The sequence below is a fragment of the Neolamprologus brichardi genome, chromosome 7, assembly GCF_056152115.1.
Source record: "Neolamprologus brichardi isolate AB-2024 chromosome 7, ASM5615211v1, whole genome shotgun sequence".
In the NCBI taxonomy this organism is placed as follows: domain Eukaryota; kingdom Metazoa; phylum Chordata; class Actinopteri; order Cichliformes; family Cichlidae; genus Neolamprologus; species Neolamprologus brichardi.
Window position 1 is genome coordinate 61,552,617 of NC_142110.1, and position 14,777 is coordinate 61,567,393.

Below are 14,777 nucleotides of genomic sequence, written 5' to 3' on the forward strand. Positions count from 1 at the left end.
AAGGTGCAAATACGCTGGGATTGTACTCGAAGCTGAAAGAGAGATCACCTCACACTGAAAACAAAGGACCTCTGAAGCAGTCTGGCTCCAGTTGTGTGTGATTCAGCGGCGACTCCTGTGTGTGTGTGTGTGTTCGTGTCTGTTCAGGCGTTTCAGTGTGTGAGACAAGTGCATGGCTGTGGAGCAGTTAGAGAGAGAATCCAGCGGGAGACATAGAGAAAGCGTAGGAGCTCCGGTGAGCGAACAGCTTGACTGTGAGACAGATTGACTCTGACACTATCCTTTGTATTTTTGTGTGTGTGTGTGTGTTTGTGCGTGTCTTTGACAGACCGATAAAGGGATTGATTGTGTGGTCCATACTGGCAGCCAGGGGCTCGTCCCCGTCACTGTGACCAGACCGTGGTGGTTGCTTAGTGGAGGCACAGGAGGAAGAGGAGGAGGTAGTTGTGGGCTGGGGACAGTGGCAGGCCCAGGGGTGGGGACATGGCCTTGGGGGGGCCGCATACCGTCCTCCACCCTGCACCGGGACAGACGCTGGGGCTGGGGGTCCTGGAGCGGGGGTGCATCCAGGGGAGCTACCAGAATCTCAGAGCTCAGGCCTTGGTTAAGTGGAGGGATGGTTACAGGTGGAGGTAGTACTGGGGTAGGAGGTGGAGCAGAGAAAGGAGGCAGGGTGAGATGTTCCCGCAGAATCTGGGTTCTCCTCGGCTCCCTGGTTCTCATCTTTCTCACTTCCCTATTCTTGTCCGTGTCCCTTCGCGGGGGCGTCGGATTCAACTACCTGGAACCACCCGGGTGGGAAGAGTCACGGCGTGTGAAGCTCGTGCCCAGCTACATGGGTGCGCACCGCCTGTCATCACCTGATGCCCCACAGCAGAAGACGTGTGCCTGCCCGCGCTGTGTCGGGGATCCTGGAGTTTCTGATTGGTTCGATGAAAACTACGATCCGGATATCTCTCCTGTTTGGACAAGAGACAACATGCAGTTACCCTCTGATGTCTACTACTGGTGGGTGGTAAGTAACTTTAATCTCTAAAGTTCTGTAAGTTAGTAACAGTCTGGAGTGTTTTTCTTTTGTTTTGTTTTGTTTTTCACATCAGCTAAAGCAGTAAACTATTGTAACATATCTCAAAGTCTGGCAAATTAATAACCTCCACAACCAGGGCTCCTACATCTTTGTAAATCTATACTATATTAGGTGTGGTGACGCATTATTACATGTGCAAGTTTGTTTTATTCCTGACTTCTGTTTGATGTTTTTTTTCTCAATATGCGAATAAAGCAAAGAGCCTATGCCCTCAATATGCGAGTTTAATAGCTTAGCTTCTTTGCATATATACTTATTGCTCCTAATCGGTAAATATTAAGCTCTATCCAAGAGCGTGTCAGCTTAGCACAAAGACTGGAAGGCTGGAGACAGCATGGCATTTCCAAAGTAAACAAAATCTTCTTAGCAGTTCTTCTAAAGCTCACTGATTAACAGGTGTTATCGTGTTAGTTTGTTTTTCCCTGCTAAGTGACAGCACATAATCCCTTGTAAAACCATTATAGAATAAACATGCAAGATATAAGATTAAGATTAATGAACTTTTAGTTGAATTTTGAACACAGCCTGCGTAGTTGATTCCACTGCTTCCTGTTGTTATGTTAAGTATCTGGCTTTAGAATTAACATACAAACAGAATAGTTCGTCCATACGTGATTGATACAATGTGATGTTAATATTAGCAGGGTTTGTGCCTGCCAGCGCTAAATCTCCCACTGCTCCTAAGCACTAGAACAAATGCTACAGCTGTTAAGTTAGTTAATGTGCCTTATTAGCATACCGTTCTTGTTTTCACACATGTAAAAATACTTTAAATGATTGTTTTTTAAAAACGTAGTCATAAAGAACCAGAAAGAAATGTTATGAAGTCATACTTTGTCCACTCTTCAGCTATTCATTCACTTGTGTGCATTAAAATGCCGACTTATCCCTCCACGAGTTACAGCAGCCACAGTTTTCCTGGCAGAAACCGTCAGTGTCATACAGTCTTTAAAACAACTTCATTAGATAAACTTATAATGTCTACAATGGTTTCATTTGATTGTTGGTATATTTACATGTGAGCAATTAAATAATTTAAAGCCATGATCTGAATTCACTTTCATAATTATTCATGAAAAAATCCAGCAATAGTAAGGGCAATAAGTTCTCCACCGCCTGTCTGAGCTCTTAGCCCTTTATCTCAGTGTTCCAGGGTCAGATGTCCCTGACTGGAAGGGAAATTGGTATGCAGTGCATGCTACCACAAGTTCATGCAAATTGTAGAAGTTTCCAAATCAGAAATTTAAAGTTCTACTTATAAATGCTATGCCGCGTTTTTTGTATATGTGGTTTAGTTACTTGTTTTGGAGTAAAACACCTGGTTTGCATACTTCACACTAAATCTGCAGACTGCGTTTGGGTGATTTAATGTTTCTAACTTCATAAAGCAAAACAAAATAATAAGATCATGTATTATACTACAGCGTATAGCATCATTCTCCTCTGAACCACAGTACACAAAAATAACTTTGTGCCACTGTCTGGAGCACTATCAAGCACTTTCTATTTATGTATATAGAGAGCGTGGGGAGCTGCAAGTTACATGGAAGACATAAGTTTATAGAACACTAACACAGGGGGAGTAACACATAATAATCTTATCCTCCTCATCCTGCCTCATCTCTGAGCCAACCAATCCCCCTCTTACAAGTCCTACATGCTTCTCAAGTATCCCTGCCAGTCATATGTCATGGTATTTGTGGAAAAGTGGAACAAATAAACAAGGTTGGCCTCTGGGTTTTCCTTAAACTGTTTTATAGTAATGTGTAAAAAACAACAACAAACAAACCCCAGAATGAGTTTTTTTTTTGAGTCAAATGTGAGAGACAGGAAGCACTTAAAGGATCGATATGTAAATGCCTCCTTTTAGTTTGGTTTGTAACTATTTACATACATGCGTTGTCTCTCTATGTCCACTCAAATCTAAGTGCAAATGTGTTTGTGTGCATCTGCAGTAAGTGTCATCCAGTTTAGTGTCCTTCAGTGGCCGGGTTAGACTCTTATTTCAAAGCCGAATCCTCAGCTAAGCTCTGAAATGGCAAAAAACTGCAAACACAGGCCAACAGCTGCCAAGTCATTAGGTCACACTGTAACAGGGTGGTGATGAACTGGGGGAGGGGGGAAGAAAGAGTGGATAGGAAAGGAATGGGCAGATCTAAAATACATTTATATTAAATTATATTAATTTAATTATATTAAATGTGGTTTCTGAATTTAATTAGTCCAGAAATGTAATCATCTGCTCTGACCAGCAGCAGCTTTTAATGGACTTCCAATAAGTCACACTGCTTGACCACTGTAGGCAGTCATTTTAATGAACGACTTGTGTTGGTTACACCACGTATGTAATGCTGTTATTGCTTGATTTCTAATATATAGCATATACCTTGTGTGTTTGTTTGGCACCACGAACACCTGACCTTGAAGACCTCTTAACTTAAGGTCTGGAGTGTAGTTTTGGGAGATATGTTAAAATCGTTGCTAATGCTAATGGGGAGGAAAACTCTACCTATCTTAAAATACCTTAACATTTAAATTTGGAAACTTCATAGAGAGTTTCCATATTTTTCTCTAAATTTAGAATGTTCCTTAAAATATTGTAAGAATGGACATAATGTAAATTATGTTTATTAGCCTCCTATGAAGGCAAAGACAACTCACCAGGCTTTGGAGAGATAAGTGTTGTAGACAGGCAGCTGTCCTTGTTTCTGAATTACTGCAGACACAGTGAAAAGTGCCAGTTTACTTGTTGTCTGCATAAATTTAGAGTAGAAAAATGTCACAGTACCCTGAATGAAGCTTAACAATTTGCCCAGAGTGATCACAAGGCATGTAAATAATTACATTGAAATTCATGCGGCCTCTCCTGCAGAGGGTACTGCGGAGAATAAAAACTTGACTAGAACTTAATTAGAATATTATTTCTGTTTGAAAAGAGAAACCCTGCATATCACAGTCAAGAATTGTTGGACTGCTGGAATTAGTTGTGCGGACATTTGCTGAGAATTACAATCACAGACATACTCCAGAGTCTTTAATTGAGTCATGCGTGAATTCTGACTTTTTCAAAAGAATTGACGTCAAACCTAAAAGGCAAGCCTTATTTTGCAACTACACAATATTTATTCTCTCACACTGCAGTCAGCAGATTTCCACTGTCTAATCAATACATCCATTTTAACTTAACAGGAATTAATGAATGGCTGGGTGGAGAATGGAGAGAGGAATGGCCACAAACCTCAAGAGTAATAATGGCTTGCTGTCTAGTGTCTTGCCTGCTGTTTATATTGTTGTGTCTCGAGCTAGTATTTATCTTTGAGCGCTTTAATGTAAAGTAAGGATGACTTACAGTCGTTGCATTTGGGAATCAGAAAACAGAAAAAGACATTGTTTCCTGGTAAAGAGTTTTATGAGGCAGACTTCAGCAATTCACAGTAAGGATCATCTGTGTAGCTGCTCCCTAGTCAGTTACCTCCTTTTATTTCTTCTGAGAGAACCTCTTCAGTCCAAAAGTGATTTCTTATGGGAAGTCTATGCACCCGATGCAACCGGTGAAAAAAAACACTTCTCCTTTGTTATTTGATTTGTTTGTTTTTGTATTGGTCGACTTTCTTTTATTCCCAAATCCAATAGCAGCGTGATAAAGAAATGAAAACAAGCGATTAATGCGTATTCGTGATTGGACCTCTTCAATCAAACCTAATGTGCAAATGTGTATTTGTGCCTCAGAAGGCACGCAGTGAAAGAAACATTTTAAACATTTCAGTCTGTTGCTGTAGACACAAACTGTCCAATGTTGTAATTGTACTTTTTAAGGTAATTTTACAATTTCTTTTAAAATTTGCACACTGGGCATCTGTCGCTAATTTTATAACAGGGCTAATTTTGAATATCTAATGTGGCTTCTGGAAACAGCAGTGAAATCTTGTTTCAATGGAAAAAGAAAAATTGGAGTTCCTTGGATGCAGTTGCCAGGAAACTTTGGGAGTCAGGAGACGGCTGACATGAAGGAAGCTCGACAGCATCCGGCTATGCTGCCAGAAAACAAACGCCAAAAATTAGTAGCCCCTGAACAACAGCGGTATTGAATGCCAAGCTGGCTCTGGCATCGTGTATTCAGTCAGAGACCGAGGAAGGCAAAGGGATGGATGGATCAAGGCGGATTGGAAAAACAGAGACAAAGACACAATAGCAGAGAGGCAACAGCAAGAGAGACAAAGTCAGAAGGTGTGAAAGAAAGATTAGTGGACTCTGATCAGGGCTTATGATCTGCCTCGTGCACAAGCAACCCAGAGAGAAAAGGAGATGAAGATAGACAAGAGGAGCAGCAGTAAGGGAGAGCGGGAAGGGGAAGTTAAAGAGCAGGAGTTAGACATGCGGGCAAAAAGGCTGATAGAGAAGATGCATGAATGAAAATCTTGAAGACTGAGATCTGTGTTGGAAGAAGCGAATTAAGGGCACTGGTGGGTGCAAAGGAAGGGGTGACAAAGGAGTGTGAAAATGAAGATTGCTGTGTGTGGGAGAGACAGAGAAAAGATGGTTATGGATAGGAGGAGCCATGCTTCGGCTGCCAATACCCCGATGGATATCCACAGGATGCCATAAACTGCATTGTTTGTTTGTTTGTGCAGGTGCTTGTTTTATCTTTTCACGCATGATTGCACATTTGCCTGTGTGGTTTGGCAGATGCTCAAATGAGCCAGGATTTATTTTTTGCCTTTTAATTGGACAACTTCTGTTTGTTAGTTGGTAAGCATCATCATACCACAAAAGGGCACTCGAACCGTGATCCAGAGAAATGAAAAACACTCTTTATGAATAAAGCAAACAATATTTTTTTTTCCTCAACTGTAAACATGTGGCTTCAATATAGTTCATGCCCTTTAAGATCACTTGTCGATGTAAAGCGACTGGTGCCTGCCCAAGAAAGCTTTGAAGTTAAAGGATAAGTTAAAAAACGGGCATTTCGTGAGTTAAAGCTTTAAAAATGAAGGGTGCCTCCATGCTAGCAACACTGAGAGGCTATAATTAGGCACAGCAATGCTTTGAGCTAAAGGCTAATGTCACGATGCTAACATGCTGGAAGCGATTAACATTTTAAAATTACCATTAAACCAAAGCAGAGCTGAGGTTGATGGAAATCTGGTTAGTGTTTGGAGGGGCGTTTTTTGTTTTTAAGTATTTGATTAAGTAAAATTTATCCAATCATTTACCAAGAAATTAATATTTTCACATGTGGCAGGTGACACCCAGATTGTTCTGCTGGTGCTGCTGTTACTTTTTTCGCCTATAGATGGCACTAGTTTGCATGCTCAAGGACTCAAGAAGTAGTCACGCCCATGGTCTCACACCATAGTCTCATGTGTTAAAATGCCATAATTTATTATGAGGACAAACATGCCAAGACGGTTTAAGCGCTTTTTAAAGTTCACCAGTTTAAAAGCTATTAAGGCTTCACATTAAAACGGCTTCAAAAGTCAGCACCCACAGGTCAGAGGGTAGACTGATACTTCTGTGCTCATTTCAAATGTGCCTTGTAAAATGGTGGAGCTTTTAAGTATGGTAATTTTGTGAGGTGCCGTGCTTTATTTTTTTTTCTAAGTGACCTTCCTCATTAAAATTATAATGGACTAAGCTAAAGCGCTTAGATTATTATTCATGTTTTCAGACAAGCTGATGAACAATGCATTAAACCCATTTTCACAGTAGCCAAAGGGAGGAACGTGTTTTTTTCAATGTAAAACACCAGTAGCTTCACATTTATGGTGTTATTTATCCATTAATCCTCTGACAGACAGCTAGCTTAAGAGCGACTTATTGTATCACTCTCCTCCTCTCTTCATCTTTCTCTGAGCTATGTTTAGATCTTATTTTTTCTCTTCTGTGCACCTTTTCATTTACCAAATCTTTTTTTTTTTTTAATAATTTACTCTGACACAACCTTCCTAAAAAAAAAAGGTGTTTGGGAGCTCCCCCACTGCTTTCTTTTCTTTTTTAAAAAGATTTTCTCACTCAGCTTGTTTTTGACATGTGGACGGCAATGCCTCAGCTCCTTTGACCACAGTCTGACTGCATCCTGTCAGTCTGACACGTAGCTGTTACCTAAACACACACGCACACACTTAGGCACAAGCATCTGCTCATTTTCTCTTGAATGCAGGCGAGTGCATGCATACACATGCACACGGGCACACAGAATGTAACTAAATTTAAAGTCTCTTGTCAGATATGATTTGTCTGCAGAGGAGAAACTACACATCCTAACTATCTCTCTCTCTCTCGTTCTCTCTCTAGATGTTACAGCCGCAGTTTAAACCCCACAGCATCCAGCAGGTGCTGCTGAGGTTGTTCCAGGTATTTTATATTATTAATTCATCTTTCCTTTGCCGTAGTGCTTTCATATCAGCCAAGTCATTAATTCAGACTTCCGTCCAAAGACTGAGTGGAGGGGGAGCAGATTGTCTTTATTTGACATTTGGTTTATCTCAAACCTGGCTCATTCCTCTCCAGCGCGTCCGTATGACTTTTTTATATTCGGACTCTCAAAGCACTTAAATTGCTTTCCCATAAGGATGTAGGTTTAGTCTGGCTCCCTTAGGGCTGAAGTGGTTCATGTATTTTTCATGGAGATTCTCATAAAGAATTCACCCCAATATTGAGAGCTGCATGTATTTTCACAGTCAGGTCTGAGCTGCAGGTTAGGTCGTTTTATGTGTATTTGTGATGTATTTAATTTCCTCCGTAGCTTCGGTCCAGTCTGCTTGATTTAATCACGGTTGTTTATCACAGGTGATTCCCGGAAGGTCGCCGTACGGCTCGTGGGATCCGGGACGCTGCCTGCGCTGCGCTGTGGTGGGAAACTCCGGGAACCTTCGTGGGGCCAGATATGGCGCAACCATTGATGATCACAACTACATTATGAGGTGAGAGAGACAGCTGCAACGGATAGATGAGGAGAGCAAGACAAAACAGAGTGGATGCAGGGCACTATTAGATAAAAGCACGACTCAAAGAAGTAAAATTATGCTGTAAGACCAAAGCTTGGAGGTGAAGGAGGGAGAGGAGAGGAGGGAGACAGCTGGAGGGAAGAAGAAAAAAGAGTTTATGTGGGGATTACACTGTATTCTCACTCTGCACAGTATGTGTCATTAAAGTTCCATCATCATAGCCATCTAGATTGTGTGTGCATGTGTGTACAGGATGGGGAGGTGTACTTACAAAGAAGCATACAGCAGATATGTGTGCGATAGCAAAAGTAATCCCAGCGTTTCTGTCCCGAGACATTTGAACTTATAGGCTGCGTCTCTGTCTCACACACACGCCCATGCACAGAGGCACATAAATCCTTTTGTGTCAGTCTGCTCCCCAGCTGTTTCCGAGCCGCATTGACGGATCACAAAGCCTGATTGTTCTTAAAAAATCCAGCTCATGAGCACAGCTATATGTAGTTTCCTAAACTGCGTGCGAGTTAGTGTCGAGGACACATGCCGGTGCCATGAAACACTCAGCTGGAGTGACTGATATAATGTGTTTTTGCCTGCTATGGGCAATGGAATCCATTAGAGCTGCATTCTCAATAGACCTGTGTGGGCAGCCTGCAACTTCTATCTCTTGCTACGATTTCTTAATGCTGTGCTTTGATTTTCATTTGTTTTTCAACCAGCTTGACCCACAAAAGTCCCCCTCACTATCACCACCCACCGCCTGTCTGCATGCTTTTTAACTCCTGCTGTGTGAACAACATCTGTTTTGTTCACTGGCATATGGTAAGGTGAAGTCAGTAGCCACTTTTTTAATTCCAAGCACAACCAACTGTTTACATAAACGGATCACTCCTCCAGACACTGAGTCACAGCGACTGTAAATACAATGAATGGCTCAAACGCAGCTGAGCGATTAGTAACTGTCTGACTGATTTTCCTGCATATAATATACATTACTGTATACGCTGCATATGTGAACTTGATACAGTGTAACTGTGATAAACGTAAGGTGTTTTCACTGCTATGGGAGCTGTGCTATGACGTAAAGAACAAGTAAACAAACAGTCGCTGAGAACAGCGGCCTATAGGTGAAGAACTTGTTTGTGTGACCTTGAATCAAACTGCATTCAGCAGCGAAACACTGAAATCACCTCAGCTGTAAAGTGTGACAAACTGAGCCCATTTTCTTTTATGACATGCTTAATTTTTACTTTAAGTTAAGCACATTTTAAACAACTGTATTGTTTGCTCTCAAACTTATTTTATCAGTTACAAAATAGCTGAATAACACGCAAGCTGATATCTGTATACCGATATATCTGTCATAGACCCATAATAGCCAAAATTAGTATCTATATTGAGCTCGATGAGGTCGTGAAGTTATGCTTCAAGAAATTGATTCCAGCAACATGAGCAGGAATTGCATCAGGAATTTGGCAAGTCAGTGTGAAATTAAATCCATGTGAAGGTCCTTTGGCACCAGTTTGAGTCCAGCTGGAGGTAAAACCCGAGGCCTCACACACCAATTTCTAACAGCCTGTGACCTGATGATGTTCATCTCTCACTCTGTTCCCCCGTCACACTCTCTCCTAGGATAAATCTGGCCCCCACAGTGGGCTACGAGGAAGACGCGGGCAGCCACACCACTCACCACTTCATGTACCCAGAGAGTGCCAAAAACCTGGCAGCCAACGTCAGCTTCGTGCTCGTTCCCTTCAAAACACTGGATCTGGTCTGGATCACCAGCGCTCTGTCCACGGGCCAGATTCGATTGTAAGACGAGACACGTGCACGCATGCATGCATAAGCATGGATTAAGACATGTGAAATACTGCTTGCAGCACAGGGACTTCAGGGCACACAGACACATGGAAGAGTATCTTTGGGGAATAAATAACATTTTCTTAACACACATGCACTGACACGTGGAGATGTGAGAAGCCAGAGAGTTTTTGGGGTGGAACAATCTGCCAGCTGTCAATCATCCAGAATTCATAGCTCCAGCAGTCACATAAAGTGCTGATTGAATGTAGTCAATCAATTTCTCTCTCTCCCTCTCAGTACTTACGCTCCAGTGAAGCAGTTCCTCCGAGTAGATAAAGACAAGGTATGTATTTTCATTGAGTGCAATTAATTTTGGCCATTTTCTCACACACACACACACACACACACACACAAAGAGGGAACCTGGTCTGCTACAACTGTTTCGCCCCATTCCCATTGTTGATGAAGGATTACAGTTAGATTATAAACCCTCCCTTTGTTTTCACTAATCTGCTCGTTTATGGGTATTTTTAATCCGTGAAAATAAATAAACTCAGACTAATCCCTGTCATGTGAAGACTTGGCAAATATCTTTGCCTGGTCAGAGACTCAGTTTTAATTTATTTTTAAATTTTTTTTTACAGCATCTTGGTGGCCGACCCAAAATTATAGATTTAAAAGACTTACTCACTGTGGGGTGGGGGAGTAAATGGGGTTCTAAGCAGCCTCTCTAAGCCCAGTTTGTTGCAGACTTGAGTATCACCTAGAAGTAGATGATAAATTTCTAATTACCATTCATTCCCTTAAGAAGTCCTTGAATCTTTCACAGTGATCAGAACTGCAGGGAGTATTAAAATTTAACTTGTTCTGTGGGACCGGTGGAATATGCAGCGTCTATAATATGCACGGGGTTATCTTCCCTGTGTTAAAGTGCAAACATCTGTTTAACAACCTTCATTTTGATGAAGGTTGTTGAATTTTACTCAAGTTGGAACGATGTGGCTTTGTAGTTGAAGCAGAGGTCTGCAGGTCTCGCTGCCCGAGGCGGTACTTTCAAATAAACAAGAAATTCCACAGTTTTCTTGTAGGACTTTTGCTTTGATTTCACAGTAAATAAGACTTTATCTTATGGTATCTTCCCTTTCTCTACACGTCCCTCCATGACCCAGGTCCAGATCTTCAACCCAGCATTCTTTAAATACATCCACGACCGCTGGACTAGACATCATGGCCGCTACCCCTCCACTGGGATGCTAGTGCTGTTCTTTGCTCTGCACGTCTGTGATGAGGTCTGTTCTTCTTCTTTCTCTCTCTGCGTTTGCATCAACGTGGCACTTGTGTCATATGTCTTGTTTTATTTTCTGCTCTCCTCTAGGTGAACGTGTTTGGTTTCGGTGCAGACAGCCGTGGAAACTGGCACCACTACTGGGAGCAGAACCGCTACTCCGGAGAATTCAGGAAGACCGGCGTCCACGACGCAGACTACGAAGCCCAGATCATTGAGCGGCTGGCCAAAGCCGGCAAAATCACAGTCTTTCCTGGAAAATAACCAGCAAACCATCCTGCATATATCTAAAGTTTAGTGTTAGAGGGCTGGTTCAGCAAACAGACACTATACAGGCTGCTTACATCATGTTTTTGCTTTCACTTGCCTGCACAAGTTTAGGTTCTCAGCTGAAGTAAAACCAAATGGCTATGGAAGACGAGACAAAGTGATCACAGTTGGTACTCAACACTTTACTCCGTTCACTTTCCCCTCATATTAAATGAATGCCCTCTGTTAAGTAGCTACGAACAACTATTGTGTAGATCCAACATGACTCTTTTCGCTGCTCTAAAAGTGGGAGTTGAGCCTCACATTAGAAGCAAAAGGCTCAGGATTTCACCTGGGCTGCGTTAGGACTGAAAGTCAAGGCAAAGGACAGCACAAACACAGGTATGAGGGCCCATGGAGGAAAACCTAACCAATGACAATAAATACTGACTTTGTTTGCAGCGTGGAGGAGGATGGAGAAGGAAACAGAGGAAAAACATGTCCCACTTTTGGACTAAATCCAGAGGAAATATTCACCTTGGATGACAACCTAATCCTCAATAAATAACAGAGACACGCTATCATATGTACTGAAAAGACGACAGAAGCTGAACGGTCAGCGTCTAGAGAAATGTTGTTCTACATCGTTTGTTGTTCCCCTTGTTAGGTACAGACCTTCAGAAAAGGCTGAGGTTGCAGACACAAAAGTGTAATGTTGGACATTTAAAGGACTCCAGAACTTAAAAGGCCACTTGATAAACAGTTCTTCTCAAATCTTGACAATTTTCACTGTAAACTCATATTTATGTGGTTTCTACTGGAGAAGACAGTGTTATAAGGACTTTGTCTGACAGTGATGGGTTGTAAAATGGTTCTTTATAAGACAGTGCGTGATTGCTCTAGGTTTATAGCATATGACTGTCCTCTAAAGTCCCCAGAGTCCTTACAGTCTCGCAAGGCATTAGCACCATGCAGCTGACCCACAGAAGCACAATGGAGACTTTTGCCTTTCAGCCATTCTGACTCAGAAAGATTACTGCAGCACTAGCACCGCATCCTGCTTTTAAATGCCACAACAACCACAGGCCCCTGCTACAGCCTTTATTCACATTCAGACTCGGAGAGGAAATGTTCTGGGAGAATGACGCTTTGACTGTGGTGAGGCCAAAAGCCCATCTCCGGGGATTTTATGTTTGGATGGAGGCATGCTGGTGTCTGGGCCCCGAGTTTAATCCTCATGTGGTCTGTCCAGGTCTAATTTGGGAGAAGAGGACTAAAAACAAAGAGCTGGGGCTTGTAGAAACAGACTGACAAAGCCGGCATGAGAAGCGGAAAAAGAAGAAGGCGCCGCATCGCTGCTGTTTATGTGCAGCCGCTTGCACGGCGCTACTCAAACTCACCGCTCTGGTTTGGAAAAGATGGAGGAGCTAAGACTTCAGGCAACCTCCCACACCTCAGTGGACTTAGAAACTGTTCGGAGCACCTCATCCCAAATTAAGGCCCATTTAATGGAGTGAAAGAAACCTCCACTAGATATTAGAGTTATTAACTCATAAGTAGCTCAGCATCATTAACCACTAGCACCAGTCCCTCTTCAACCAATTAAAACTTTCAGCTGTGTCTGGAGGGGGCGGAGCTACCAGTCGCCTTACACTTGACCTCTCTGCCATAAAACTGCACATCCTGTCCCGTTGTTTTCATCGTGATGACATCCCCCCCCCCACCCTCCCGCAGAACGCAGAGTTCATGCTTAGCTTTGTTTGATTTGAGGGATTTACAGGAAAAAAAGTGTTTCTGTCACCATCAAGTAGTAGTGATTTACTCGTTGATATTCGCCATTGTTAGTTGATATGTCTTTAATAAGAAAACAAGCAAATGATAGTTTAGGATGTGCTGCTAGACCATTTCTAGAGCACAGGTAGATGGGCGAAAGTATTTGGTTTGAGCTGAGGTTGTAAATTCATCCATGGAGATGTGGTCATAAAGAGGTGGAGGCTGAAAATGAAAGGTACTTAGGGTTCCTACGCAGGTCTGTAAAACATGAAGAAAAACTGGCAGAGTGAACTCAACTCGCTCTTCACTCGCACCTAATGCAGTTATACTGATTTGAATCATTATCGTAAACGCAGCATTTGTACTGAGAGCTGTGGCTTTGAAACTTTATGTGCTTTTCTTTGTTTTCTTTCATATATACTGTTACAAATGTGGATTCCCATATTAAATATTGCCAAATTTTCAAGTAATAAGGTAAGCTTCTATAAAAGTAACTGCTGTGAGCTCTAATCCCAGATTTTACACAGTTTAGTTTAATGTTTTTTTTTCTACTCTTGTGTCTATCTGATGTCAGCTTGGTGCATATTTCCTTATATGGTCAGCCACAGCTCTGGCTTTCCTACGATAAGAAGGCAAGGGTGCAAGACAGCCAATCACAACAAAGAGGCCAGAATGTTTCAGTTAGATGATGCGCTGGGTGGCTATTTAAAGGGCCAGTATAAGGTAAATTATTGAAAACATTTTTTAAACTGCTAATCAAGCAGAAACCACAACAGAAAATGAGCATTAATGGCCCCTTTTAACATTTTTTTTTTTTAAATATTTCTGTCAGTCACAGGCTCGATTCAGTGGTGAGTTGTCAAACTGTAAGTCATAAATTACTTAAAGGGTCTAAACACTTAGTTTCAAATTGACATATTTCAAAAATAGTATTAAATATTTATGAGGAAACCAACAACATTCAGAGTTAAAGGCATCCTGTGGAGTTTTTGACCACTGGCAACAGCATGTCCTGTTTTCATACATCTAAAATGAGAAAAGGTAGTAATATAATGGTTTTCCCTGCTGATGGTTTCAGGCTTTTAGTTTTTTTGTTTTGTTTTGTGTTTAAATCAGCTTTGTTAATGTTTTATGAATAGAAAAAAGCATTGAGCTGGGCTGTTAGATCCTCAGGATATGCTTACAGAGAAACAAAACCTCTGCACGTCCTGTCGCCGCTGTTGCTCTATGAGGCTCCCAAAATTCACCAGCAGTGTTTTTATGTTTTCTGTTTTGTTTCATATCACATTTTTTCACATCCGGCCTTCCTATTTTAACCCAGGGCAAACAGAACAGACAGCCTCATAGAGCATGCTGCTCTGTGAGAAAAGTGCTAGGTACAGCTTGAATATTTTTCTTTATGAGTCAGCGTGTATTTAGTGACTCATAATGTGGCATGCGCTGAGTTAAAATACCAAATCTGACACCTCCTTAAAAATGGTTATGAAGATTTGTCAATAGAAGCTGCGTAGGAACTGTGAGCGCCAACTTCTGCAGCACCTGCTTCATTAATGTGAAATAAGACTTGTGTGAGAGAACAATCGCATCTCTCTGAGATTGTTGTTATAACTTCGGGGATATCATCCCCTGACATTAT

The 14,777-nt window shown here is 41.8% G+C and overlaps 1 protein-coding gene across 1 annotated transcript; it reads left to right on the forward strand.

Annotated features, from left to right (window-relative positions):
- Window positions 1-329: 329 nt before the first annotated feature.
- Window positions 330-13,664, forward strand: st3gal2 (ST3 beta-galactoside alpha-2,3-sialyltransferase 2). Its single transcript, XM_006797458.2, has 7 exons — window positions 330-1,015; window positions 7,382-7,441; window positions 7,877-8,010; window positions 9,664-9,843; window positions 10,132-10,177; window positions 11,004-11,123; window positions 11,210-13,664. The coding sequence occupies exons 1-7, from the start codon at window positions 617-619 to the stop codon at window positions 11,381-11,383; spliced, it is 1,113 nt and encodes a 370-aa protein (XP_006797521.2). The 5' UTR covers window positions 330-616; the 3' UTR covers window positions 11,384-13,664.
- Window positions 13,665-14,777: the final 1,113 nt, after the last annotated feature.

Bases quoted from the DNA above. Each gene is read 5' to 3' on its own strand.
- st3gal2 (XM_006797458.2), top strand. From the start codon at position 617: ATGGTTACAGGTGGAGGTAGTACTGGGGTAGGAGGTGGAGCAGAGAAA. The intron at 7,442-7,876 runs GTATTTTATATT...TGTTTATCACAG, and splicing joins TGCTGCTGAGGTTGTTCCAG to GTGATTCCCGGAAGGTCGCC. The intron at 10,178-11,003 runs GTATGTATTTTC...TCCATGACCCAG, and splicing joins TCCGAGTAGATAAAGACAAG to GTCCAGATCTTCAACCCAGC.